Below are 27,504 nucleotides of genomic sequence, written 5' to 3'. Positions count from 1 at the left end.
GTGGCTCATGCCTGTCATCCCAACACTTTGGAAAGCCAAGGCAGGTGGGCCACTTGAGGTTAGGAGTTTGAGACCAGCCTGGTCAACATGGTGAAACCCTGTCTTTACTAAAAATGCAGAAATTAACTGGGCATGCTGGCGGGTGCCTGTAATCCCAGCTACTGGGGAGGCTGAGGCAGGAGAATTGCTTGAACCCGGGAGGTGGAGGTTGAGGTGAGCCAAGTCGCACCACTGCACTCCAGCCTGGTGGACAGAGCGAGACTCTGTCTCAAAAAAGAAAAAAACAAACAAAAAACCAACAAACAACAACAACATTAACAATAACAACAACAAAAAAGAGCTAGCTAGCGGCCAACAAACGCCAGCAATTATTATCGTTGTTACTGTGCTATCCTGACAGGCATCGCTTTGGTCACTTTTTGGGATTTCTTCTCTCTCCTGGCCCAGGTCTCTGTCTTGTTTGGTTTGTCAGAAGCACATCTACTAGTGAGGGGGTTCTGATCTCAGGAGAAGCTCTGTTTCTTCACTGTTATTCTAATCTTGGAGGACAGCCAGGCCTGGGAAACAGGATCTGGGTTTCTGAGGCATCGGGGCATGCTCTGACCTTTCCGTCTTTTTTCTTTCCTTTATTTGTCCTTCCTCGGAATCCCTGTTCTTTTACTGACTGAGTGACAAGCCTATGAATGATCAGCTGAGCTCTGGTCCTGCAGGCTGTCCCAGGTTCACTGAATAGACTTCTCCCCACGGGGCTCCTCAGAAACCCAGCCCTCTGTTTGCTTTTTCCTTTCTTTCTTTTTCAATTTTTTTTTAAGAGATGGAGACCTGCTCTGTTGCCCAGGCTGGAGTACAATGGCGCCATCTCGGCTCACTGCAACCTCCACCTCCTGGGTTCAAGTAATTCTCCTTCCGCAGCCTCCTGAGTAGCTGGGACTATAGGTGACCACCGCCATGCCTGGCTATCTTTTGTATTTGTAGTAGAGATGGGGTTTCACCTTGTTGGCCATGCTGCTCTCAAATTCCCGACCTCAGGTGATCCACCCACCTCAGCCTCCCAAAGTGCTGGGATTACAGGCGTGAGCTACCATGCCTGGCCTTGTTAAAAATATTTAATGGCCACTTAGGAATTCCAAGAAGCCCCAGCCATAAAGGGGGTCAGTGGCCATCCTCCAACTGTATCCCACAGTGCTCCCATTGAACATACTGGCCATGCCTGAAGCTTGGAGCAGGACGGGAGAGCTGGGAGAGATGCCATCTGTAGCCAGGAAGGCACAGTCACCATAGGGCAAATCAGAATCCATGCAATCCTAGGTGGTCTTCAAAGAAGCCAGCCAGGTGAGGTGGCTCATGCTTGTAATTCTAGCACTTTGGGAGGCTGAGGTGGGTGGATCACCTGAGGTCAGGAGTTCGAGACCAGCTTGATCAATATGGTGAAACCTCATCTCTACAAAAAATACAAAAATTAGCCAGGTGTGGTGGCAGGCGCCTGTAATACCAGCTACTTGGGAGGTTGAGACGGGAGAATTGCTTGAACCTGAGAGATGGAGGCTGCAGTGAGCCGAGATCACACCATTGCACTCCAGCCTGGGCAACAAGAGCGAAACTCTGTCTCAAAACAAAACAAACAAACAAACAAATTTGAAAAAAGTTAGCTCTTTGCAGTGCCCCCAGAGATTAAGACAGTCATGGAAATTCTTGTCTCTCAAGAAGGGCTCATCTCTTTCTGGGATTTAAGTAATTTGGGTGTATTTGTGTCCCCAGATCTCTGAAGGCTTTGGGGTTTTTAAAAAACTTTTTTTGTAAGTTTTTTTTAAAAAAAGTTTTTTTAAGTTTTTTGAAAACTTTTTTTAAAAACTTTTTTTTTTTTAACTGGCTTGTTCTCAGGGTTGGGTGGAAGCAATGATTTCTTGAGCTTTTTATGTTGCAACCAGAAGTCAATGTCCAATAAACAAGTTTTGAATGAATAAATACGATTCTGACCCCCTCAAGAGAGAGATTTTGATATTTTTGCTGATTTCCATTTCATAACCAATACAGTCACAAAACATCACAGCTAGTTTTTCTACTCTTTGTGTATGTGCATGTGTGCTGAATATTTTGTGGCATTTCACGCCAGAGGAAAGACTGTAGATGGAACTGTATTTCTTATTTCTCACCCCTTGGCCTTCTGCCCAATTGCTGGAGAACAGATTGAACTTGAAGGATTTAAGAACAGCAATTTTGGTGCCACCGCTTGGCCAAATTGTTTGCTTTTGGCTGTGTTGCTCTAATTCCCATCAACATTTTTCTTCTGTCCTTTCTTCTAGGCATCATCGGGAGAATTGGTTTGTCAAATGGATACAGGCCTGGGAGAAAACACCGACTGAAAAGACATCAGTTTTGCCCTCTTCACATCACTTTCTGGAAATGCTGTAATATGCTATTTTGGATGGCTGACTTTAAATCCTATGTAATGTGTAGGAAACATTTGATGATACTTGGGTATATTAGGGATGAAGAAAGTAGCCCAAAAGGCATTTTCTCTGTTCTTAAGGATGGTGGTGGACACAACTGTAATCAAAGCCTTGTTTTACACTCTCAATTCAACTATTTTTTTGTTGTCGTAGATTTAGGAAACAGTCTATGAGGCAGCAAACAATGATGAATGAATTATCACACAGGAACATTGCATGAAAACATGAAAAGTCCATAGGGTCTTGCCACTCTAAATGTGTCCGAGCTTGTCTGATCTTGGAAGCTAAGCAGGATTGGACCTACTTAGTATCTTGGATGGGAGACTGCCCGGGAATACAAAAGCCTACAAGTGCTGTAGGCTTTTGAAAAAACAAAACAAAACCAGACACACTTATCTTACACTGCAAATCTGTGTCTGTCATTGTAATAAATAGACTTCCAACTTATGAAGGGTAGATCAAGAAACAGTTACAAAACTCTTAGGTTACCTACAAACCCTCGTTTAAAAAACTCGCTATCCTACAGAAAGCTGTAAGAGAAAGAAGTGGAGCCAGGTGCTGTGGCTTATGCCTGTAACCCCAGCACTTCGGGAGGCTGAGGCATGCGGATCACTTGAGCTTCAGGAGTTCAAGATTAGCCTGGGCAATATGGTAAAACCCTATCTCTACAAAACAAACAAACAACAACAAAATCCAAAAAACCAAAAATTGGCTGAGCTGGGGACGGTAGCTGGTGGAGTCCAGCTACTCAGGAGGCTGAGGCAGGAGAATCACTTGAACTTGGGAGGCAGAGGTTGCAGTGAACCGAGATTTCACCACTGCATTCCTGCTTGAGTGACAGAGTGAGATCCTGTCTCAAAAAAAAAGAAGTGCCCAGGATAGACAGTCTCTGCCCAGAGTAGAAGTGGTTTAATTAAAAAAAATTTTTTTTTCTTTTTTTGAGACAGTCTCACTCTGTCACCCAGGCTGGAGTGCAGTGGCGCAATCTCGGCTCACTTGCAACCTCCAACTCCTCGTTTCAAGCAGTTTCTCCTCCCTCAGCCTCCTGAGTAGCTGGGACAGGCTGTGTGCTACCATGCCTGGCTAATTTTTTATTTTTATTAGAGATGGGTTTTCATCATGTTGGCCAGGCTAGTCTCGAACTCCTGACCTCAGGTGATCCACCTGCCTCAGCCTCCCAAAGTGCTGGGATTACAGGCGTGAGCCACCATGCCCGACCTAATCAAAAAAAATTTAAGTACAATTAAAATCATTGTAATTCTATCTTTTCTCCTTGCTGACCTCACCAATGACCACTGTTTGGCCACGTCATGTTCCAAAGTGTTTGGTATTAGTACACTATCAATTTCTTTCCTTCTGTTTTTTTTTTTTTAGAGGAATCTTGTTGCCCAGGCTACAGTGCAATGATGTGATCTCGGCTCACTGTAACCTTGCAACCTCCGCCTCCTGGGTTCAAGCTATTTCCTGCCTCAGCCTCCCCAGTAGCTAGGATTACAGGCACCCACCACCACACCTGGTTAATTTTTGTATTTTCAGTAGAGATAGGGTTTCACCATGTTGGCCAGGCCGGTCTAAACTCCTAACCTCCTAATCTGCCCACCTGGGCCTCCTAAAGTGCTAGGATTACAGGCGTGAGCCACCACACCTGCCTCTTTTGTTCTTAACATGCCTATTTTGCCTATTTTAAGGGTAAGAATTTATAGAAGATAAAGACAAAATTTAACCTCATCAAGACTGAAGAATATCACTCCCTTTTATTGAGATCTTTCATCCATTTTTTTCCCGCTCTCTAATATCCCCATTTTCATCCTCTTACAATTTCTTCCTAGACAACATTTTTGGTCCCATTAGTATTACAGGTGATATAATGAATCCTGAAAGGAAAATTAAGCAGAATTTTGTCACTAGAATTTTTTTGTTATTGAGCAAAGATCCAAGCTCTTAAAAACACACATTACCGCCAGGAGTGGTGGCTTATGCCTGTAATCCCAACACTTTGGGAAGCCGAGATGGGTGGATCACGAGGTCAGGAGTTCGAGACCAGCCTGGCCAAGATGGTGAAACCCTGTCTCTACTAAAAATACAAAAATTAGCTGGGTGTGGTGGCGGCTGCTTGTAATCCCAGCTACTCTGGAGGCTGAGGCAGAAAATTGCTTGAACCCGGAGATGGAGGTTGCAGTGAGCCAAGATCCTGCCACTGCACTCCAGCCTGGGCAACAGAGCAAGCCTCTGTCTAAAAAAAAAAAAAACCACACACACATTGCTGATGTGGAAATATTTTTTTTTGTCTCAAATATTACTGAGATGAAAACATTGAGCTGGGCTCAGTGGCTCATGCTTGTAATCCCAGCACTTTGGGAGGCGGAGGCAGAAGGATCACCTGATGTCAGGAGTTCGAGACCAGCCTGGCCAACATAGGGAAACCCCATCTGTACTAAAAATACAAAAATTAGCTGGGTGCGGTGGTCGGCGCCTGTAATCCCAGCTACTCGGGAGGCTGAGGCAGGAGAATTGCTTGAACCTGGGTGACAGAGGTTGCAGTGAGTCTAGATTGTGCCACTGCACTCCAGCCTGGGTGACAAGGGAGACTGTGTCACCAAAAAATAAAAAAAGAGAAATAACAATAGAATTCTCAGCTCCCAACTGACAGAATGAAACTTCTCTTGACCAAGGAGGCCCCAAAGAAACTGAAGCTGAGTTTCTGGCCATGATGGGTGGAGGGGTCAGTCACACTTCATTATCCCCTCGCTTTCAATAATCACCATCAGTCTTTCTAAGGGCCAAACAGAAACCAGCCCTTTCAAAAGACTCCACACTGATAATGTAGATAACTAGCTTATTTTCCCTGGTACAGACCAAAGACCAGCCCTCTCAAAAGACTCCACACTGATAATGTAGATAACTAGCTTATTTTCCCTGGTACAGACCAAAGACAAGATGAGATGAATCATTTCTTCACCCCTCCCTGATTTCTGCTTCATCCATTCTGTTTTTCTTCAAACATTCATCTTACCTTATGTAAAATGTAAATTTGTCAGGCACTAACTGAAGTCTCTCATAACTATGTAATTATTTACCTCATTGCCCCCTCCTCCCTTTTAAGGAAAATGTGGAACTACTAAACCTCTTGGGAACCTCTCCGGAAAACACAGCCACAGATGTGTCTGTGACTCACGTTTTACCTGGGTGCACCCTCCAGCTGGTTCCATAAACCTTCATTGATTGAGACACCTGCCTCCATCACTCATTTTGGTTGTTGGAAAAAACAATTAAGAAAAAGGAAGCAGAACTTGAAGATCTGGGAAAAGTCTCAGCCTATCCATATAGCGAAAAATGAGAAAGCTTGTTCTGAAAAGAACACTGAGGACGTGTTTGAACAACCACGTGGTGAAAAGATCTCGAGGCTCATGCCTGTAATCCCAGCACTTTGGAGTCTCTTGAGCCCATGCGTTCAAGATCAGCCTAGGCAACATAGTGAGACCCTGTCCCTGTAAAAAATATAAATAAATAAATAAATAATAGAGATCATGAGTAAAACTCATGGACTTCATCAACTATCTTGGCAGAACCTAGGAATGGAATTATACCAGTGAAGACACTGCCAGTTTGAATTAAAGGGGGTGGAGAAAGCAGGACAGAATGAAAAATAACACTCAACCTTCTAGGAGTCTACAGGACCAAACCACAGAGCTCAGCTGCGAATGTGTGCTAAGAATGAACCAGAAGGTGATTAAGGGATCATCAGGGATGCCACTGCCACCATAGGTCCTGAACCAAAGTGTTTCTTTCCTCTTCTGTTTTCAACGGCAAGGCTGTGTCTCTGGTTTCAGCCAGGACAATCCCATCCAGTGCCTCAGGGGCGGGCTGCCCTCTGAAGAAAGCTGTGTGGACAGGGCAGCTTGAGAGAGAACAAGGAGGTGATGCTGCCACCCCAGCGGGCCTTTAGAGCAGAGCATCAAACCAAAGAAGCTTATTCTCAAGTCTTGAGATCTAATGGCATTTGCCTTGCTAGGTTTTGCACTTGCTTGAAAGCCGACACCCCTTTCCTCCTTATTTCTCCCTTTTGGTATAGCAATGCCTATCCTATCTATGCCCTACCATTGTGTTTTGGAAGCACATGTCTTGTGTGGGTTCATAGATTTACAGAAAGAGAGCAGTTTGCCTTGGGATAAATCATACCTTGAGTCTCATTCATACCTGATTTAAATGATATTTAAATGAGACTTTAGGTGAGTTGATGGTGTTGTAAGTTAAGACTTTGGAGGCTGTGGGAGTGGAGGTAATGTATTTTGCATGCCGGGGTGCAATGCTGTGGACAGCTGTGTCCCTCCAAAATTCACATGTTGAAGCTCTAACCCTGTGTGACTGCAGTTGGAGATAAGGCCATTAGCAAGTAATTAAGGCTAAATAAGGTCCTAAGGGTTGGACCTCATTTGATAAGACTGTGGCCTTTTAAGAAGAGGCAGATCTGCCTCTCCCTTTTTCTCTCCCTCTCTTCCCCTCCTTCCTGCCTTTTCCCTTCCCTCTACTGTGTGAAGACACAGCAGAAAGGTCATCTGTAAGTCAGGAAGAGAGCTCTCACCAGGAACTGAATTGGCTTGTACCCTGATCTTGGACTTCTCAGCCTCTAGGGCTTTGAGAAATATGTTTCCGTTGTTTAATCCATCTAGTCTGTGATGTTTTCTTATGGCAGGCTAAGTGAAGACAGGGAGGATGGTGGAACATCTGATGATGGCAGTGCCCTCAAACCCACCTTGTCCCAAACATCCCTTGAAGGTCCCAGAACCATTTGGGAAGTCCTGTCTTAGCATTCAAAGTATCAGTAGGCGTTACCCCAACCCAATCCCCGAAACTGGAAACATTCCACTTGGTGCCATCCTGAAGTGTCTGTAACAAAAATCCCATACACTGGACTCTTTTTCATCTGTTTTATTAGCATCAATATATACAAAATGGAAAATGACTTAATTTCATTATTCTAGCTTAGAAAGTTTGTTTTGCTTTTTATTCTGTTTGGCGATAAAATGGAAATGAAAATTTCCCAGGAGAAAGCCTACCTTTGGAGGTGCCGAACAACTCAAACAATATCTGACCCCAAATGACCCATCATGCCTAGTCAAGGACATAGGAGGGTCATACCCTTCTGAGTTACTCTAAGGGCATTTTTGCCTGAGGGTCATGTCTCAACCTAAAGCTACCCACATATTTGCTAAATCACTACTTCTTATACAACCCTCCTGATTATGCAGACACTTTGCTTCCTTCTGGACTGTTCGGCAGTTTTCGAAGCTATCAGCCTGAGGTTCTGTAGGCTCTCCAAGGGGCGAGCTTCAAAAGATCATAGTTAAAGCACATCTATGAAACTAGGTAAGAATGGCCATCAGGTGGCGATCAGAATACTTATGTTAGCTAAATCGTTCTACAAAAAAAAAAAAAAAGCAAAAAGCTGAGCTCCAAGCTAAAGAGGATCGAGTGTGTGCATTTTTAAAGCACAGGGTGGTAGCTGACAGATACAGCTTATATGAATTAGCATGTAATACACGCCATCACATGCATTCTCTGAAGCTCACAATCTCTGTAAACGTATTTCCCCACTGTTTTAAAAACAAAGAGTGGCTTGTAGGAAGGCTCAGTCCATTCTCGAGTTTCTCAAGAGTGTATCCTATTCAAAAATATTTAATCCCAATGGGTTTTCATATTGATCTTATAAAAACAGACATATATGAACTGTAATGAGAAGCCTTGCACATTTTTGGCACTATTATTTTTTTTTACCTTTACATGTTACAAATACACATTCAGATATTTTAAAAAGAAAAATAGACACCAACCTGTCTTTTCAATCACTGTACATCGTTGAACTCGTATGATCCATCTCTAGGCTAAAACAAACTTTTAAAACATGGTTACAGGTGCGGTACTACTAAGACAGAATTGAGACACTGGTCTCCTGGAAAAAAAAAACACCAAAAAAACAAAAAACCCAATGCCTTTTCTATCTCTCCAATAGCCAGTAAGAATACCTAGGATGTGGCCTGACTAGTTTTAGGGAGCAGGGTTAGAATAAAGATTTATATTTTGTAAGTCTTTATAAGAGGCAAATGTTTAGTTTTTACACAACCATAATATGTTCTAAAATGGAATATTATTAATAGCATTCTTCATCCCAGGTGACCCAGGTTTAGAGTTAGAATAAGCATCAAATAAAACATACTGGGCTCTTTATGGAAAGGTGACACTATCTGTGTTGTTATCTTTCTCTAAACATGACATTGTTCACTAATGGCCTGGAACACTTCTCTGGTTCTTGCATTAAATGGGGGCGGGCTTTGGGTCCTGGAAAGCAGTCCTTAGCGATTTCTTGCCATGGACCACAAATGCATGCCTTCAGGAGTATATACGCAAGATTCTTTTCTGGCAGAAGGAAAATATTCTAGTCTCTGACCCCCAGGATTGAGGTCTGAGTTCCTGCCGGCAAGGAGGGTATGTGTGTGTGCATAAAACCAACTTGCCCTATCTTGCTTAAGATATTTCCAATGTAACCACCAAAACAGAGACTCCCTGCCATTCTTCCTATAGCCAGAAAGGTCTTTTCTTGTTTGGAAACCAGACTTGAATCACTTCCAGCGAGAATGGGAGGGCACCAAAGAGGACTCCACATGCCACTGAGCCTGTGTGCTTCTCCAAGCCACTGGCTGTCACCACCGTGTCACTGGTCCCAGGGAGGTGAATCTGCTTCACACATAGTATTTCTTCCATGCACCTGTACCCTCCACCTTCTTTTTATACCTGTATTTAGAAAACAATCTTCCAAAGAGTCACACACTTATCAGTTTCACTGGGTTGGGGAAAACAGACCCTGATAAAATAGGAGGAATGTCTCTGTGATTAGATGTGGGGCTATAGAATCCCTTCTGGATGAAATTCCTCTCTCTGTCTTCATTGATGTTCTGGTCAGATGATGCAGGATTCCACTGGATGGTTTGCTGTGATTTAAAACCCCCTGCCCCTGTTCCCTGCACCTCCTCTGTCAGCATTCACACCACCCTCCAACATCCAGACAGAGCTTCAGAGAATAGAAAAGTAGTTTCTTCTCCTAGGATCCTCCCGCCCCCTGAAATACTTGACGGCAAGTGTATGCTGAAGATGACACCTTTTAGAGAAACAGTGCACTTGAGTCTCCTCTATTTTGAGGGCTGAGATATTCCAGAACCCCAGGAGAAAAAAGAGCTCACTCCTGGATTTCCAAACATGGCACCTCCTTTTTCCCATCACAAATCCTTGTCACTGTGTGAGTGGGGCCGCCGGTGCCTCCTAAGCCTGTGTGTTTATTACCACAGCTTGAGAGTGGCTTGCTGAACGTGAGGATCAATTCTGGCACTTGTAGCATAAATTATGTGCTCTTTCATCGTTGAAAGAGTGTCAAAGAAAAGAACATTTTATTAACCCAATTCCCTCACCCAATGATCTCCCTCACCCAGTTCTTCACTGGAACTCTCAAATCTCTCATTTTCTCTGAAAAATTCCCTTTGGTCATTTATCACCTTTTTAGAGAGAAAACATTTTCTTATTTTGTCATTGTCCAGCAAGGCCAGAGTGGTAAGACAATGTTTACATAACACCCTCGCTGCCTTCAGAAGAACCTTGAGAGGGAGGGGCTCCGGAAAACCCTTCAGAAGCTGAGTAAATGGGAAGAGAGGACACAGAATCTGTTTTGGAGCACAGCTTCCCAATTGAGTTTAAGTACCCATGCTAGATTCCAACCCAAGCTAAGCCAACAAGAAATACCCTTTCCAACCTAATCTTGGGACTTAGATTTGTACTGAAAACACCATGGGCATGGATCCCAAAGACGCATGCAATTCGATGCAGCCTTAGCATGGCATTGCTGATGGGAGAAACTCCATCTGTTGTTTTATGTTTTTGCTGCCGCTGTTTGCCATTTTGCAAGTCTTCCTCCTGCCTTCAGAACGGAGGCTGTAACATGAATTTGGCTGAGGCCGCAAAACATCCAAACCCACACCTATTTCACTTTTAAATATAATAAATACAGGGAAGAAAACAGTAAACCTTCAATAAAGAGTCTAACGAAAAGACTGTCGACACTCTGGGGTTTCAATCAAATGCCACATGGTCTCTGGATGAATGTCTCGAGGAGATTGTGGTTGAGTTCACATCTGCAAGTCCCCTTCTCAAGTGTAGCTCTCTTTAGATAGAAACCTCATACTCTCTGGTTTCCTGAAAGAGAGAGAAGCAGAGATTTGTCAAACCTTTGTGTGGTAGAGTGACATACCTAGGGAGATGCAGTTCTTTGCACCTCCCTATGTCCGTGGTCTTGGTCATGAGTTTGCAGTGCCCTCCCACTCTGACCCTGACTTGCTTTGGCCAATGGGTTATAAGGAAATGGCATAAACAGCTGCTTGAAACATGCTTGTGTGTTTCTGCTTGCAACCTGCCCATCTGTCATCACCATGAGCAGGGCATGCCCTGCTAGCCTTCAGTCCCTGCAGGAAAATGAGCAGAGCTGAGTCAGCCAGCCACTAACCAGCCAATGCCAGGATTACCACCCAGCTGAAATGAGCCTAAAACACTGCCCTGCAGACTGATGAGCAAATGAATGCTTGTTGCATTAAGCCATTGAGCTTGGAGATGTTTGTTACTCGGCATATAGCTCTAGGTCACTGATACACTTTACTAACAAATGTTCATAATGTCTAGTCTCCAAAATTCTCCTTTATATCAGTCTGACCTTTTCTCATTATTTCAAAGCAAACTACATAGAATGCAATATAACATATGCCCGGATCTACCATTGCCATCTGAAATGACTACAACAGTGGGTAGTTTTATTCCTTTAATATTTATGGAGTGTGAATAATGTATTCCAAGCCCCCGGGACAAGGAGCAAGGAGATAGAAGAAGTCACAGTGTCAGCCCTGGAAGTTGTCACCGTCACAGGCTTTAATGGAAGTCTCCAGCTCCTGTTTGTCCAACAGAGATATACAATCACATCTATGCTTCATGGTAGATGGGAGTGTGGTGGGCAGGCTCCAAGGTACTCCCCATGATCCCCACCTCCTGGAGCTCATGCCCTCATGTGGCCCCCTCCTTTTAAGGGTGGGTAGAGACTGTGACTTGATTCTAACCAGAATACAAAGGTGCTAGGATGTCACTTCCATGTTTACATGACACACGATTGTGACTTGTATCTTGCAAGATGACTCTCTCTTGCTGGCTTTGAAGAAGCCAACTGCCATGTCATGAGCTGCTCCTGAGGGTGGCCCCTAGGTAACAGCCTGCAAGAAATTGAGGCCCTCATTCTAAAAACCTGCAAGGAATTGAATGCTGCCAACAACCACATGAGTCCAGATGTGGATCCTTCCCTGGTTAAGCCTCAGATGAGACTGCAGCCCAGTTGCTGCCTTGTTTGTAGCCTGTGAGCCATGAAGCAGAGGGTCTAGCTAAGCAGTGCCTGGATTCCTGACTTGTAGAAACTATGAAATAACAAATGTGTGCTGTTTTAGGCCCCTAAGTTGCAGTAATATTGTTACACAACAAGAGATAACTAACACAGGAGATCAGAGGAAGTGGAGGTGAAGGAAGGTTGGCAGGACAAGAAACAAGTCAGGTTTATTCTCACAAACTTTGGGAGATGGCTGTACATTGTTACCCAGTGAATTTGAAGGATGGTGGTTTTACAAAGTCATGACCAGCCTTTTGCTTCCTCGTATGTGCCCTGGACCTTTGCACATGCTCTCCCTTCCGTCTGGGATCGTCTTCAGCCCACCATTCGAGTTATATCCACTTCCCATGTCTCAGCTTTACTCTCACTTTCTCAACGATGGCTTCCCCAACCCCCTTTAAATATCCCCGTTGTACATTCTCCTAGCACCCTATTCAATTTTTTCATAGTCCTTAAAAAGTATTATTTGTTGTAATCGAAATATTCCTGGGCACACTGGATTGTCTGAGGTTCAAGGGAGGCAGAATAGCATCCTGATTAAGAGTGTCAGGTTGAATTTGCATCCTCGCTTCAGGCTGTGCATCCTGGCTGTGCGCCACCTTGGCCAAATTACTCTTTTCTCTCTCTGGACCTCAATGTCTTCATCAATCAGTTAGAGATAACTGTGGAGCCTACTGCAGACAGCTGCAAGGATTCAAGGAGACTATGCATTTAAAGTGCCCAGCACATGGCGTGTATTATTGATAATAATCATTCACAAGACTGCAAGCTCATTAATGGTGGAATCTGTGTCTGTTTGGCTTCATGACTATCTTCCTAGCATGGGGATGTTTCGTACTGCCATTGAATGAAGTGGGGAGCCCAGTGGGATGTATGGGAATGCTGCACGTTGACACCAGGCCACCGGTGGTCTGCTTTCTGTGGGTCTTGGGTGCAGCCTTTATTTTCTGTGGGTGTTCTGCTGACAGTAATCAGCCTCCCGGGTTCGTCCTCAGCACCAATCACTTGTAAGTTCTCCCAGCAGTTACCTCTTTAGGGGTCTTCGTGGGGATAAGACAGGACCACTGGCTGTGCCTCTTGTGAGCAATAGAAAATGAAATGTCTCGTCTTATTGGCAAATTCAGAGCCAAGAGGAGGGAACTGGGAAGAGATGAGAGAGACCAACTCACCCCCGTCTCGTAAATGGGGTTGTCAAACTCGGTTTCCACGGTGATCTGGCTGTAGGGGTGGGAGTACATCAGAGGCAGGCGGAGGTTGGAATAGTAGCGACATCTGGAGGAGAGAAAGGAGAGAGAAGTTACTTCTCCCCAGCTAGGAGACACATTACAATATTGAACGGGAACAGTTGGTGCCACTTCCTGAGCAGCGGCATCTCTGTGAATGACAACGAGGATGTGTGCAAACAGCCTTTTGCAGGCGAGAATCCTAGTGAGGTGAAAGCAGAAATCATAATTGTTCTCAACTTGCAACCCAGGCAGCGAGAACTAAAGCCATGTGATTTCCCCTTACTAAAGAGGGGGCGGAACTTAATTTGTTTTCTCCTGGAAGGTCATTCAAGTCCCTCTTGAATGCGAAGGCCAAAAGAACAATGATGAGCATTTATTGAGCACCTACTGTATGCCATATTGCCTTAGATCAGACTTCCTTAACTACCTATTTACTTATTTGTTTTGAGATAGGGTCTTGCTCTGTCACTCAGGTTGGAGTGCAGTGGTGCCATCTCGTCTCACAACCACCTCTGCCTCCTGGGCTCAAGTGATCCTCTTACCTGCGTGTACCACCACACTTGGCTAATTTTTTTTTTTTTTTTGAGACGGAGTCCCGCTCTGTCACCAGGCTGGAGTACAGTGGCGCAATCTCGGCTCACTGCAACTTCCACCTCCCTGGTTCAAGTGATTCTCCTGCCTCAGCCTCCCGAGTAGCTGGGATTACAGGCACGTGCCAACATGCCCAGTGAAGTTTTGTATTTTCAGTAGAGACGGGATCTCACCATGTTGGTCAGGATGATCTCAATCTCCTGAACTCGTGATCAACCTCCCTCGACCTCCCAAAGTGCTGGGATTACAGGCATGAGCCACCGTGCGGGACTGCTAATTTTTTTAATTTTTATTTTATTTATTTATTTTTATTGAGATGGAATCTCACTCTGTCGCCCAGGCTGGAGTCCAATGGCACAATCTTGGCTCACCGTAACCTCCGCCTCCTGGGTTCAAGTGATTCTCCTGCCTCAGCCTCCTGAGTAACTGGGACTACAGGCATGCACCATCATGCCCGGCTAATTTTTGTATCTTTTTAGTAGAGACAGGGTTTCACCATGTTGATCAGGCTGGTCTGGAACTCCTGACCTTGTGATCTGCTCACCTGGGCCTCCCAAAGTGCTGGGATTACAGGCGTGAGCCACCGCGCCCGGCTGAACTACCACTTTTATTCCAGAATTCTTTCCCTCCTCCCAGCCTTCTCTTATTGCACTCATCGATTTGTAACATACTACAAATTTTCTTACATACTTTGCTTATTGTCTGTCTTTCCTTGTTAGAACCTGGACCCTGTATATTTCCTTCTTCTTCTTCTTTTTTTTTTTCCACAAATGATGTTTCTAGAACCAGAAAACTGTCTGACAGCTAGTAGGTGCTCAACAACCATGAATGTGAAAGAATGAATGACTATCTCAAGACATGGTTTAATATCTTCCTTCTGCATCACATGCAAGTTTGTTTTGTTTTGTTTTGTCTTTTTTGAGATGGAGTCTCACTCTGTTGCCCAGGCTGGAGTGCAGTGTCGCAATCTTGGCTCACTGCAACCTCTGCCGCCCAGGTTCAAGCGATCCTCCAGCCTTAGCCTCCTGAGTAGCTGGGATTACAGGCGCATACCACCACGTCCAGCTAATTTTTTTGTATTTTTAGTAGAGACAGGGTTTTACCATGTTGATCAGGCTGGTCTCGAACTTCTGACCTCGTGATCCACCGGCCTCGGCCTCCCAAAGTGCTGGGATTACAGGCGTGAGCCACCGCGCCCGGCCTCAAATGCAAGTTTCTATGACCCTCAACACTTCGGACAATGCCTGATACACAGCAGAGTGTCAATACATATTTGAATAAATGAGTGAATGAGTGAGTGAGTGAGTGATGGAGTCATGTCTATGTCCCCCACTGAACCATAACCTCCCCGAGGTCAGGAATAGTATTTGTCTTACTTGCTTGGAGGCTTCATAAGTGCCCAATGTAAATATTTATTCCACAGAGTTGGGTTGAATCTGGCCATCTCTGGTTACACAAATGCCACTCTGCCCAAGCTACAGGTGGAGACCCTGAGACTCAGAGGTGAACCGCCTAGTCCCTCCGAGCGCTGTGGGGCAGTTCTCTCCCCCATCAGCTCCCTACCTTGTGATGTAAATGTAGGCTCCTCCCAGCAGTAAGGAGATGATGAGGACCGGGATGAAGATAGCCAGGGCCATGTTCCCCCCTTCCAGCGACGTCTCTGCTGCCGCTTCTGCTACTGAACACAGGAGCCAGTGAGGTCCTCATTTCCCAGGTACCTAGCTCCCAGGTGAGTGCCCACCTGCCCAGTTCTCCACCCTTTGGAGACAGCTCTCCAAAGACTAAAGGAAATGGTGCTGCTCCTTTGCAAGGGATCCCAGACTCATCCTTGGGTGGGCCGGCTGTAGGAGCTACAGAGAATTACACTGTTTGAAACTCGGTTGTACCATTCTCATTTTGGGGGAGGCTACAGTTAAAATCAGGTTAAATTCCAATTCACAGGAAGTCTTGGAGAAAATCCCAAATTCGGTAACTGGGAAAGCAGATTTGCTGGACATTTCATAGAGTGGAGAAGAGAAATAGGAATGGGTCTGGACCCGAAATACAGAACTGGTGGGCGAATCTGGGCTCTGTGTGTGTCCATGAGTTGAATGGTGCTGGCGGCCAGCCACAAGGTTCCCTCCTTCCTTCCTTCCTTCCTTCTTTCCTTCCTTCCTTCCTTCTTTCATTCCTCCCTTCCTCCCTCCCTTCCTTCCTTTCTTTCTCTCTCTGTTTTTTTGAGATGGAGTCTCGCTCTGTCTCCCAGGCTGGAGTGCAATGGTTCACTCCCGGCTCACCGCAACCTCCGTCTCCCAGGTTCAAGCGATTCTCCTGCCTCAGCCTCCCAAGTGGCTGTGATTACAGGCGCGTGCCACCACACCCAGCTAGTTTTTGTATTTTTAGTGGAGACGGGGTTTCATCATGTTGGTCAGGCTGGTCTTGAACTCCTGACCTCGTGATGCACCCACCTTGGCCTCCCAAAGAGCTGGGATTACAGGCGTGAGCCACCGCGCCCGGCCCCAGCCACAAGGTTTCTAAGGGATTCCCAGACCTGGTGCTCCCCTGTGGCATGGGGAGCTTGTTGCACCCAGACTGACAGGCTCCTCCTAGACTGTTTGAGTCACACTCTACAGTCCAGGAGTGGGCTCTGAACACTGGGGACAGCTCTCTGTCCTGTACACCCCAATGACACCTCAACTGTGAAGGCCTGGTTTAGATTCCCAGACGCTCCCCCTGCACATTTCTGGGCTGCTCTCTCAGCCTCCCATTGTTTGCGGCAATTGCAAGAACCATAACAGCTACTGCTTGAAGGGGGATCCCACATCCCTTCTAGAAACTTGGCCTCCGGGTTTCCTCTGCCATTCTCCGCGGTCACATCTAATAGAGCTTAGCTGTACACCAATCTATAATCCATTAACCACCACTTTATGGGGTCTGAAAAATCAATCCTAATACCCACAATAAATGCGTGAGTACAAAATGTTACAATGGCTCTCATAAGCTTTGAGCAACTCCAGCCCTTTGAGACATTCTCGTGGTTCATTGGTTGGCAAAAGGCAGAAAAAGGATACTCTGAATGGAAGATAACACAAAGTGCCCTCTATTGGCCAAGGGGAGTGGCTAATTCATGCTCCTTCACTTATATGTGAGCCCTGGTTCCACCTGTTTGGATTCAAGTGTTGTCTGTTACAAGGAACGGTCACTAGTGAAATGTAATTTACATAGCTCCAGATTCTAAGTGGACTCATTATTGTCAGAAAGCTAAAGATGGCTCCAGGAATAATAAAAACTGCTTGATTGGGTAAAAACATTAAAAAAAAATAAAACAATATATTACAGTATATATTTTAAAATATATATATACTATAATATACTGTATTTATATTTACATATATATACAGTAACATTTACAGTATCTATCTTACATCACAGCCCAGGTGAGTGGTTTTGTACCAAATTCAATAGTGGTGACATAGAACGCTGGACATTTTACACATGGGAGGGGGAGGGAAGGGAAGGAACCACAAAATGAAAAGAAAACCAAAATAAAATCCCGGATAGATTTTAACATCTGCTCCTCGTGAATAAGCCTCACTTGGGAATTTCTAATAAAAGCAGAGCTGAAGTAAGGAGAGAGGAGAGAAGGGGTGGGTAAGTTGCGGGGAAAAAGACTCGGGAAAATGGACCATCGAACGCTTCCGGGGCGAATTCCTCCCTCTAGAGACCAGGAGGACTCTCAGCATGGAAGGTGAGACGTCGCTAGATCTAGTTCTCCTAGAATGGCATCATGACAAGTTTCACAATGTTGTTATGCCTTTCTCAGGCTTCTGGGCTCCAAGCTTTCCTTATCTTTTGCTGTCAAATCCCTTTTGGGTTATAGTTAGGGTCCTCCCTTGCAAATCCCATACTTTTTTCCCTCACAATATTATTTTAAAATTATCTATGGCAGTGTGAAGACAGAATTTATTTATTTTTTTGAGCATCTACATAAAAATATTCAAATACCTGCCCTTGTTTTGTGCTATTAGTTTGATTTATTGAACTTTTTTTTTTTTCATTCTGGAACTCACCTTCTAAAGCATGTTCAAAACTGTCTTGATTAACTGAAAGAGAAATCAGGAAGCATTGGTCAATGTAAAGTGAATTCACTTCGTTTGCATGAAATGAGGCCAAAAAATTGGATGCGAAAGCCCATGCCATGCTTTGCTGACGGTAGTGTTATGTTCTTACTTAGCTTGGGTTGCTACAATCAGTGAACGTGCCTGGACTATTCACTTCCTAAGCTCCCAAGAGAAGATGAGATAGGTAAGACCCAAGATGAACCACAGTGATGGTGAACAATTACTGAACGCTCACCACGTGTCCAAAATTGTGCCAAGACCCCTGTATACGTTTGCTCATTTAGTCCTCACAGTGGTCTTGTTAGGTCAATGCTATTTTCATCCCCATTTTACAGATGAGCAAACAGAGGTTCAGAGAAGTGATGTGACTTCTCTGACATCACACAGCTTCTCAGTGATGGAGGCAGGATTTAAATCAGGGCTGCTCAAGTGCCTCTGGTCTCTGCTCTCAATTATGTGGTGAGGGTCTTTTCATCATTTTCATGTGAGGCAAAACACAAATGGACTGTGAGGCTCAAGACCTTCATTCAAAATCCAGCCAGAGGTGGAAGTGTTTTCCCGTTTTGACGTGTTTATCTGTGTAAACCTTTCTCATCTCATTTTTATTCCCTTTTTATTTGACGAGGCTTTGCGTCTCATGTGAAACTATTTTTAGTCACTTCTATTTTCTGTAAAACCTCTCTGGAAGTTCAAGATGGTGGGGAGTGGCGCCCACTTTTGTCATCGGTCATCATGGTAGCTAAGCACAAAAATATACCAACTGGGATGGATGTTCATTCCAGGAATGCAAAATCCCACCATGAGGGACTTCAATGAAAAAATTGCAGCATTGGGGGATAGGAGGGAGTGGCCACCAAAGGTTTAGCTATACCTGTCTCCCCAATCCCAAGACATTCTAACGCATGCCTTGGTTAAAGTCACTCTCTGGTTTATGCCATCATCGCGCCATGACAACAAAACCAGCTGGAAAACTAGCAGGCTAGCTAAGTGCAGACATCTCTGTGGCTTTGGCATCAAGAAAATGGAAAGATTGAAGCAGATGGTCCCGTTCCAAGATGTGAGTCGCACTCTGGTTGAGTAGGAGTGTGTGAATGTCCTGGAATCTTAGAACTGGGAGGAGGCATTGAATCATGTGTCCCTTGCAGCCCTGTGCTCATAGACCCTGGCGGGAGGGCATGTGAAATGCAGATTCCTGGGCCATTCCTGGGACTTGCCAGGTTGGTATCCTCAGAAGTGGACCTCTGTAGGTCTCACCATTCCCCAGCTGTTCTGATGCATCTGGTGGACTGCCTGACTCTTCTTCAGAAACTTTGATCTGGACTCACCCAATTATTTCACAAAATGGGTCAGAGAGGGAGGGCATCTCAATCAAGGTCACACAGGGGGTTGACAGCAGAACTGGGCTGAAGCTTGGGTCCCCCAAGTCCCAGCTAGGTGGTCTCACATTGGCACTGATTTGCTTCTCCTGCTGTAGGCCACAATGTCACGCCTCCGAGTTTTTTTCGGAAGAGGAAGTGATTTAGCATTTCCTTACAGAGATGGTGGTGGGACAGATCTCAGGAGTGGAAATGGAGAAGGAAGAACGGCGCAGGGATCTCCCGAGAGCCTTTCCTCCTAGCAATTCCATCACAGTTGTCAGAGAAAGCAGTGAGCTGATTCACCTTGTGGGGCTTCTAGGAATACTAGCCCATAGAAAAGAGAGGTTTCAGGGATCATGTGCCAAATGGAGCCTCTTTTTATCACTTTTTTTTTTTGAGACCGAGTCTTGCTCTGTCACCCACGCTGGAGTGCAGTGGTGCCATCTTGGCTCACTGCAACCTCCACCTCCCGGGTTAAAACGATTCTCCTACTTCAGCCTCCAAACAGCTGGGATAACAGGTGTACACCACCACATCCAGCTACATTTGTGTCTATTCTGATGGTAGTTTTATTTTCCTATCAGTTTGGCAGCATTAAAAAAAAATGGAAAACATACAGTGCTGGAGAGGATGTGGAGAAATGGACATTATCGCACATTGTTGGTGAGCGTGGATCGCTCCAGTTGTGGAAACAATTTGGCGACATCTGGGACAACTTGACATCCACAGATCTTTGCCCGCACTATTAATCCTGCTTTGATGAATCTGTCCTGCAGGATGAAAAGTGCCAGCATCCAAGGATTCATGGGGAAGAAGTTTTTTTGGCAAAACAAAACAAAAAACCGGGAGATAACTGATGTCTTCATCCACAGAGGAAGGGCTGAACGCACAGGAGAACAGGCAAAGCATGGAGTGATGGGTGGCAATTTAGAAAATAAGATGGTGCTACATTTGTAAACAGGAAAACACAGAGTACAGCATGATATGACCTGCCCCCCCCCACTGCTTTTTTTTTTTTTGAGACAGGTTCTTGCTCTGTGTCCTGACTGGAGTGCAGTGGTGTAATCACTGCTCACTGCAGCCTCAACCTCCTGGGCTCAAGGCATACTCCTGCCTCAGCTTCCCAAGTAGTTGGGACTATAGGAGTGTGCCACCATGCCCAGCTCATTTTTTTTGATATTTTTGTAGAGATGAGGCCTCACTATTTTGCCTAGGCTGCTCTCGAAGTCCTGGGCTCAAGTGATCTTCCCACCTCGGCCTCCCAAAGTGCTGGGATTGCAGGTGTAACAGGTGGAAGCCACTATACCCAGCTTTATGTTTTTGTAAAAGAAAAACAAACATCCCTCTCTCTTTCCAAGTATGTCTATTTGTATAAGCCTAGGGAAAGGTGTGACACCGGAAGTTCAGGTGATGAGCATTGGCTTCCAGAGAAGAAAGAAAGGGATGGAGGAAGAGAGGAAAACTGCTCCTTTCATTTGCAGCTCTGATTTCTTCTACTTGTTCCATGAGACACCTTTGCAGTTAATCCAAGAAGAATTTAAAAAGCCACTGTGCCAGATAAAATCACATTGTACCGGCCAAAGTGGCTCTCTTCATGGTTTTCTTATTTAGGTTTCTTTTATAATTTTTTTTTTTATTTTTAACATGAATAATGGAAGCACTGTGGTTTGTATAGGCTTCTTAAAAAACAAATCCTGCTAATTTTTCTCCCCTGCAGAAAACTCATCAACAATGTCAAATTAATTTCTATTAATGTCCATGAGACAGTTAGAGAGTTTACAGGGCATCTTTACTCAGGAACTTCCCAGCACTTAAAACTCTACAAAGCAGGTTTCCTGTGCTATTAAAAATAAATTCAGGCTGGGTACGGTGGCTCACACCTGTCATCCTAGCACTTTGGGAGGCTGAGGTGGGCAGATTCTTTGAGCCCAGGAGTTCAAGACCAGCCTGACAAAACCCCATCTCTATTAAAAATAAATAAATAAAATAAATTCAAACGCAGGGCTGGACTTAGTAAAATTTATGGAGGAATTAGGGAAGGCAGCTGTTTTAAATGCTAATTGTGGCTTTCTTACTGTTTGCTGCTCTTCAAAAGGACCCCTTGTTCCCTTAGTAAGAACTGCTTATATAAGTCATTGTCATTCATGCGACGAGCCCCTGCTTGATACCTGGTAAGATTAAATTGCATTCCTCATGCTAGTGTTTTCCATACTTGGTTGGTGATACAATCCACCTGTGTGGTTAGTTAAACGGGTCCCTGGGTCCTGCTTTAGACCCAGTGAGTCAGAATCTCCATGGAAAGGACTTAGGACTCTGTTTATGTTTGCACCAAATGTTTGGCGATCACAGCCTTCAATGGTTCTCAAACTCAAGTGCATTTGAGAGCTTGTTAAAAGGTTTATCCCAGGCCCACCTCTCAATGATTCTGATTTGGGAGATCTGAGGTAGATTCTGGTATGTGTGAAAACACTTAGCTTTCTATACTGTGGTGATTGGCTGGTTGGGGTCTTTCTTGATAGCCCTGAAGGCAGGAAATTTACAGTCATGAGATGTGGGTTCAGGTCCTAGCATTGTCTTATATTAGCTGTGTGGCTTTAGGAAAGTCACTCACTTCTCTGAGCTTCTCCTTTCACATCTGTAAAACAGGTCAGATGGCTCACCTATCTTAGACAGTGGTCATATGACTAAATGAGGTGATTCAGGGGAATTTTTTCTTTTTTTTAGGTGGTAAAATTCACATAACATAACATTAACCATTTTAAGGCATTGTAACTCAGTGGCATTTAGCACATGCACAATGTGGTGCAGCCATGACCGCTGCCTAGTTCTAAAACATGGTCATCATCTCCAAAACAAGCCCCACACACATTAAGCTGCTCCCAGGCAACCACGACTCTGCTTTCTCTGTCTATGGATTCACCTATTCTAGATGTTTCATATAAACGGCATCCTAAAACATGTGATCTTTTGACTCTGGCTTCCTTCATGTAGCCTAATGTTTTTGAGATTCAGCTACGTTGTGGCATGGATCAGTACTTCGTTCCTTTTTTCTGGCTTAATAATATTCCTTTGTTTGAGCGTGCCACAGTTTTGTTTATCCATTCATCAGCTGATCGGCATTTGGGTTGTTTCCATCTTGTGGGTATTGTGAATAATGCTGCTTTGCACATGCATGGACAGTGTTTGTTTGAAAACCTGATTTCACTTCTTTTGGAAATAGGAGTGGACAAACTAGCTGGGAAAGTAGTTTTAAGCCTCAGAAATGGGGTGCATGAGTAAGGCACTCGGGGATCCACTGAAGTTATGGGTTCTCAAGTAGAGAGATAACACTTCATGCTTCTGTTTCTTCTGGAGAACAAACTCAGGGCATTTTGCCTGATTCTCAAAGGGGCATAAAGGTTAAGATCCACTGGCCTAAAGCACTGAACGTATTTCCATTACTATGACTGATTGTGCACTTCAAATGTCCAGATAAACGAATCCAAATTTTACTTAGTGTGTTACAACTTAATTTTAGTGATGAGTGTTCAATTGATTGTAAGGTGCAATTTTCTCACTTCACCATCTGGGAGATGGGGGCGAGGCTAAAGCCATAGTGTGTAATAATAGCTGCCACCAGGTGGCGCTCACGATTTCCCGTGTGCACAAACATGGGGCATAAGAGTATCAGCGTTTGCGGAACACCAGGCAGCGCCCTGGGAGACCACCCCATACGCAGTCGGGGAGCACTCCTAACCCATGGGAACTAAGTGGTTGTGAGAAGGCAGTGCAGGAGGTGGGAAACAATTAAGCCGTGTTCTCTAAACAGGGGTCCAAAGCAGGCTGAGGTCGGGCTCGGTAATCCCAGCACTTTGGGAGGCCGAGGTGGGAGGATCGGTAGAGGCCAGGAGTAGAGACCAGCCTGGGCAATATAGCGAGATTCCCATCTCTACAAAAATAAAAAAAATTTAGCGAGGCGTGGTGGCGTGCACTTGTGGTCCCAGCTACTCGGGAGGCTGAGGTGGCAGGATGGCTTGAGCCCAGGAGGTTGAGGCTGCAGTGAGCCATGATCACGCCACTGCATTCCAGCCTGTGCACCACAGCAAGACCCTGTCTCCAAACAAACAAACGAACAAACACAAACAAACAAACAAAAACCAGGCTGGCTCACAGGGCCGGGACTAGGGCAAGGTGAGAGGCGTCTAGGGCGAGACGTGTACCGAGACTCTTTTCTAAGACTGATCTACGGGACACTTGGTCATCGCCTTACATTTTAAAATCAGGCACCTCTCTGGCCTCAACTTCGTCCCAGCCCTGTGTCACTGTAACTGCAAACTCCTAGTATCAAATACTTTTGTTCGTTGTGGATGTTCCTAATGAATTTTGCAACCCTGATGCTTTAATGGGACAGGAGCTATGTATGCATGTATATATATGTATACATATATATATGTATGTAAATGTATATATATTTTAGTACAGAATGACATTCGACAGGAGCAATATTAAGTGGAAAAATAGGATGTTGAAGACTTGGAGTAAAAAATGATTTTAGAGCTGGGTGTGGCAGCTCACACCCGCAATCCCAGCTACTCAGAGGCACAGGAGGGAGACTTGAGGTCAGGAGTTCTAGGCCAGCCTGGGCAACATAGCAAGACCCTGTCTTTACAAAAAAATTTAGCAATAATTTAGAAAATCAAAAGTAACAGACTTTGAAGGTGGGGTAGTTTTAAATACACTGGAGCCAGTTTATTTTGCTTGTATTTTCTTTGTTTGTTTGAGACAGGGTCTCACTCTGTCACCCAGAGGTTGCCTCACTGCAATCTCTGTCTCCTGGGCTCAAGCGACCCTTCCAACTTAGTCTCCCAAGTAGCTGGGACTACAGGCACACGTCAGCACGTATGGTTAATTTTTGATTTTTTTTTTTTTTTTTGTAGAGACAGGGTTTCACCATGTTACCCAGGCTGGTCTCGAACTCTTGGGCTCAAGCAATCCTCCCACCTCAGCTTCCCAAAATGCTGGGATTACGGATGTGAGCCACTGTGCCTGGCCTGCTTCTATTTTCATAATTGTGATATATGATAAAAAGCTTAGATAGGTTTTTCTTTTTGAGATAGAATCTCGCTGTGTCACCCAGGCTGGAGTGCAGTGGCATCACCTCGGCTCATGGCAATCTCTGCCTTTCGGGCTCAAGTGATTCTCCTGCCTCAGCCTTCCAAGTAGCTGGGACTTCTGGCTGGCACCACTACATCAAGCTAAATTTTTTGGTATTTTTAGTAGAGACAGGGTTTCACCATGTTGGCCAGCCTGGTCTTGAACTCCTGACTTCAAGTGATCCGTCTGCCTCGGCCTCCCAAAGTGTTGGGATTATAAGCATGAGCCACTGTGGCTGGCCAAAAGATCCTTTAGTAAGTAAAAATAAAAATGCTAAGCTAGAAGACATTGTGTCATAGTATAATTGGCAGCATTTTTTTCCTTTTTTTAGTGGTGCATAAAGTAAGGGTGACATCTTAGGTTTCAATGAAGTACAGTAGCTCAGCTTTTCATTATTTTAAAATTTAATAATTTAACTTTTTTGAGATAGAGTCGTGCTCTGTCCAGGCTGGAGTGCAGTGGCATGATCGTGGCTCACTGCAACCTTGACCTCCGAGGTTCAGGTGATCCTCCCATCTCAGCCTCCTAAGTAGCTGGGACTACAGGTGTGTACCTCCACGCTCAACTAATTTTTTTTTTGTAGAGATGCGGGGGGGGGGGGGGGGCGGGTCTCACTATGTGGTCTAGGCTGGTCTTGAACTCCTAGTCCAGCTTTTTAGAGCAAGTTCACAACTCCTGTGAGCCAATCCTGACATCTCCAGGCCCTGGGGACCCTGTGTGGTGAGTAGGGTTCTTTACCTTTACACACAGGCAGGGGCCCGTTCCAGTGGGACGGCTGCCCCAGGATGCAGCGGATGGTCACTTCGCCCATGAGCTCGAAGCCTTCGTAGCACATGAAGGTGAGGGACTCTCCTGGCAGGTAGAGTCGCTTGTACAGGATCTGGTATCCGTTTTCAGGCAGCCCTGGGTTGTCACACGCCAGGGACTCCTCCGCTGAAATGCAAGCCAGATGGAGCTCTGATGAGACGATGCAAATCTTTGGGGAGTCCCGCTCAACACCTGTGTGATCTAGCTTTGGTCAGCCTCTCCAGCTTCCTCCCTCTGCACCCCACCTTGCATCAGACTGTTTTCTATTTCTCAAGCTCCCCTTTCTGTCTTCCACCTCTGGGCGCAGATTAAATATAGGCACGATAGAAGGAAGTTGGCTGTGGAAGCAAGGTTAAAATATGAGTTCTATTACTTATTAGCTGTGTGATCGCCAGCAAGTGGCATAACCTTTGTGATCCTTCGTTTCCTCATTAGCATAATGACAATCAAAATGGTATCTATCTGTTTTTATTTTTTGAGACAGAGTCTTACTCTGTCACCAGGCTGGAGTACAGTGGCATGACCTTGGCTCACTGCAACCTCCACCTCCTGGGTTCAAGCGATTCTCCTGCCTCAGCCTCCCGAGTAGCTGGGATTGCAGGCACGTGCCACCACACCCAGCTAATTTTTGTATTTATAGTAGAGACATGGGGTTTCATCATGTTAGCCAGGATGGTCTCGATCTCTTGACCTCGTGATCCACCTGCCTTGGTCTCCCAAAGTGCTGGGGTTATAGGTGTAAGCCACCGCACCCGGCCAGTGGTATCTATCTCATAGGAATTCGGACTAAAATAGATAAATAAGAAAATGCTTAGGATGTTTCTGGCATGTCATAGGTGCTTAGTAAATGATGGATGTTGGTGTTGGTGTTTAATTATGAAATCTTGCTTTTCACGTGACACCTAACCTGCGCATTCGTGGTGACTAGATCTTATCTTTCAGTACTCAGTCTTCATTTCTCCTTCTCCAGGAAGCCTTCCTTGATGCCTCCTACCATCAACTGAATCATCAGTCTTCTTAGTTTTTCCACTGTTCAGCACTGCATGCACTGCATTGTACTGAATTATTTATCTATTTCCCTTACTGGAGATAAGCCTGTTAAAGCAAGCTCATCCTCAGGGCCTGGGATTCAGTAGGAATGCAATAAAAGGCTCCAATTATTAAAAATCAGTCCACACTGCCATCTGGTGGCTGCTCTCTTCAGCTGCCTACACAAAGTCCCGGTAGCCTAAGACACCACATTGGAGTGCAGTGGTGCAACCGTGGCTCACTGCAGCCATGACCTCCCAGGCTCAAGCAATTCTACTGCTTAAGCCTCCTGAGATGCGTCCCACCACACTTGGGGTTTTTTTTTTTTGAGATGGAGTCTTGCTTTGTCACCCAGGCTGGAGTGCAATGGTGCGATCTGCAACCTCTGCCTCCTGGGTTCAAGTGATTCTCCTGCCTCAGCCTCCCTAGTAGCTGGGACTACAGGTGCCCACCACCACACCCAGCTAGTTTTTTGTATTTTTAGTAGACACGGGGTTTCACCATGTTAGCCAAGATGGTCTCCGTCTCCTGACCTCGTGATCTGCCCACCTCAGCCTCCCAAAGTGCTGGGATTACAGGCGTGAGCTACTGTGTCAGGCCTCAGCTTTTTTCTTTTTAAAGTAGAGACAGGGTCTTGCTATGCTTCCCAGGCTGGTCTCAAACTCCTGGGCTCAAGCAATCCTCCTGCCTCAGCCTCCCAAGGTGTGGGATCACAGCATTTATCAGAGAGTTAAACCTGCAGGTTTAACACATTTCAGGCCCAATGTGAGACCTAATCCTTTTTCAGCACCTATATGGAATGGACAGCCAGCAAACTGCTTCGCACACAGGACTACAAATCCTGAAACATTATAAACTTTATTATTTAAAAATTTTTAAATTGTAGTAAAATCTACATAACATAAAATTGACCTCCTTATCCGTTTTAAATGTACGGTCCAGTAGGTTAGCATATGTTTACATCATTGGGCAACCAATGTCCAGAACTCTTTTCATCTTGCAAATCTTAAACTCTAGGCGCATTAAACAACTTATCCCCAGCCCCTGGGACCCACCATCCTACTTTCTGTCTCTACGAAGTTGACAGCTCTAGTGGCTGCATGTAAGTGGACTCAAATAGTATTTGCCTTCTGCGACTGGCTTCTTTCACTTAGCGTAATGTCCTCAAGGTTCATCCGTGTTGGAGGTTGTGTCAAACATTTTCTTCCTTTTCAGACTAATCGTCCATTGTAGGCAGGTGCCACATTTTGTTTTTTGTGCATCCATCGATGGACGCCTGGGTCACTTCGCCTCTTGGCTACTCTGAAACATACTGCTACGGGCATGGGTGTCTATGTTAAGCTATGC

The 27,504-nt window shown here is 45.1% G+C and overlaps 1 protein-coding gene across 4 annotated transcripts in view; it reads right to left on the bottom strand.

Annotated features, from left to right (window-relative positions):
- Nucleotides 1–7,364: 7,364 nt before the first annotated feature.
- Nucleotides 7,365–27,504, bottom strand: part of SEZ6L (seizure related 6 homolog like) — a 219,310-nt gene continuing 199,170 nt past the window's right edge. The window contains exons 13-17 of one of the 4 annotated variants that reach the window (XM_064367870.1): nt 25,060–25,254; nt 17,780–17,812; nt 15,294–15,408; nt 13,083–13,185; nt 7,365–10,688 (exon numbers count right to left, since the gene is read on the bottom strand). In XM_064367870.1, coding sequence (XP_064223940.1) covers nt 10,659–10,688; nt 13,083–13,185; nt 15,294–15,408; nt 17,780–17,812; nt 25,060–25,254 — 476 coding nt within the window. In that variant the 3' untranslated portion in view covers nt 7,365–10,658. The remainder of the gene's footprint in view (nt 10,689–13,082; nt 13,186–15,293; nt 15,409–17,779; nt 17,813–25,059; nt 25,255–27,504) is intronic. The other 3 variants (XM_064367871.1, XM_012464901.3, XM_021666150.2) reach the window with 3 other exon arrangements.

This window comes from Aotus nancymaae, unplaced genomic scaffold (genome assembly GCF_030222135.1).
Source record: "Aotus nancymaae isolate 86718 unplaced genomic scaffold, 86718_ANA_hifiasm-v0.15.2.pri h1tg000076l, whole genome shotgun sequence".
Classification (NCBI taxonomy): Eukaryota; Metazoa; Chordata; class Mammalia; order Primates; family Aotidae; genus Aotus; species Aotus nancymaae.
The sequence above is the reverse complement of the archived record's forward strand: the minus strand, read 5'-3'. Positions and strand labels throughout refer to the sequence as shown.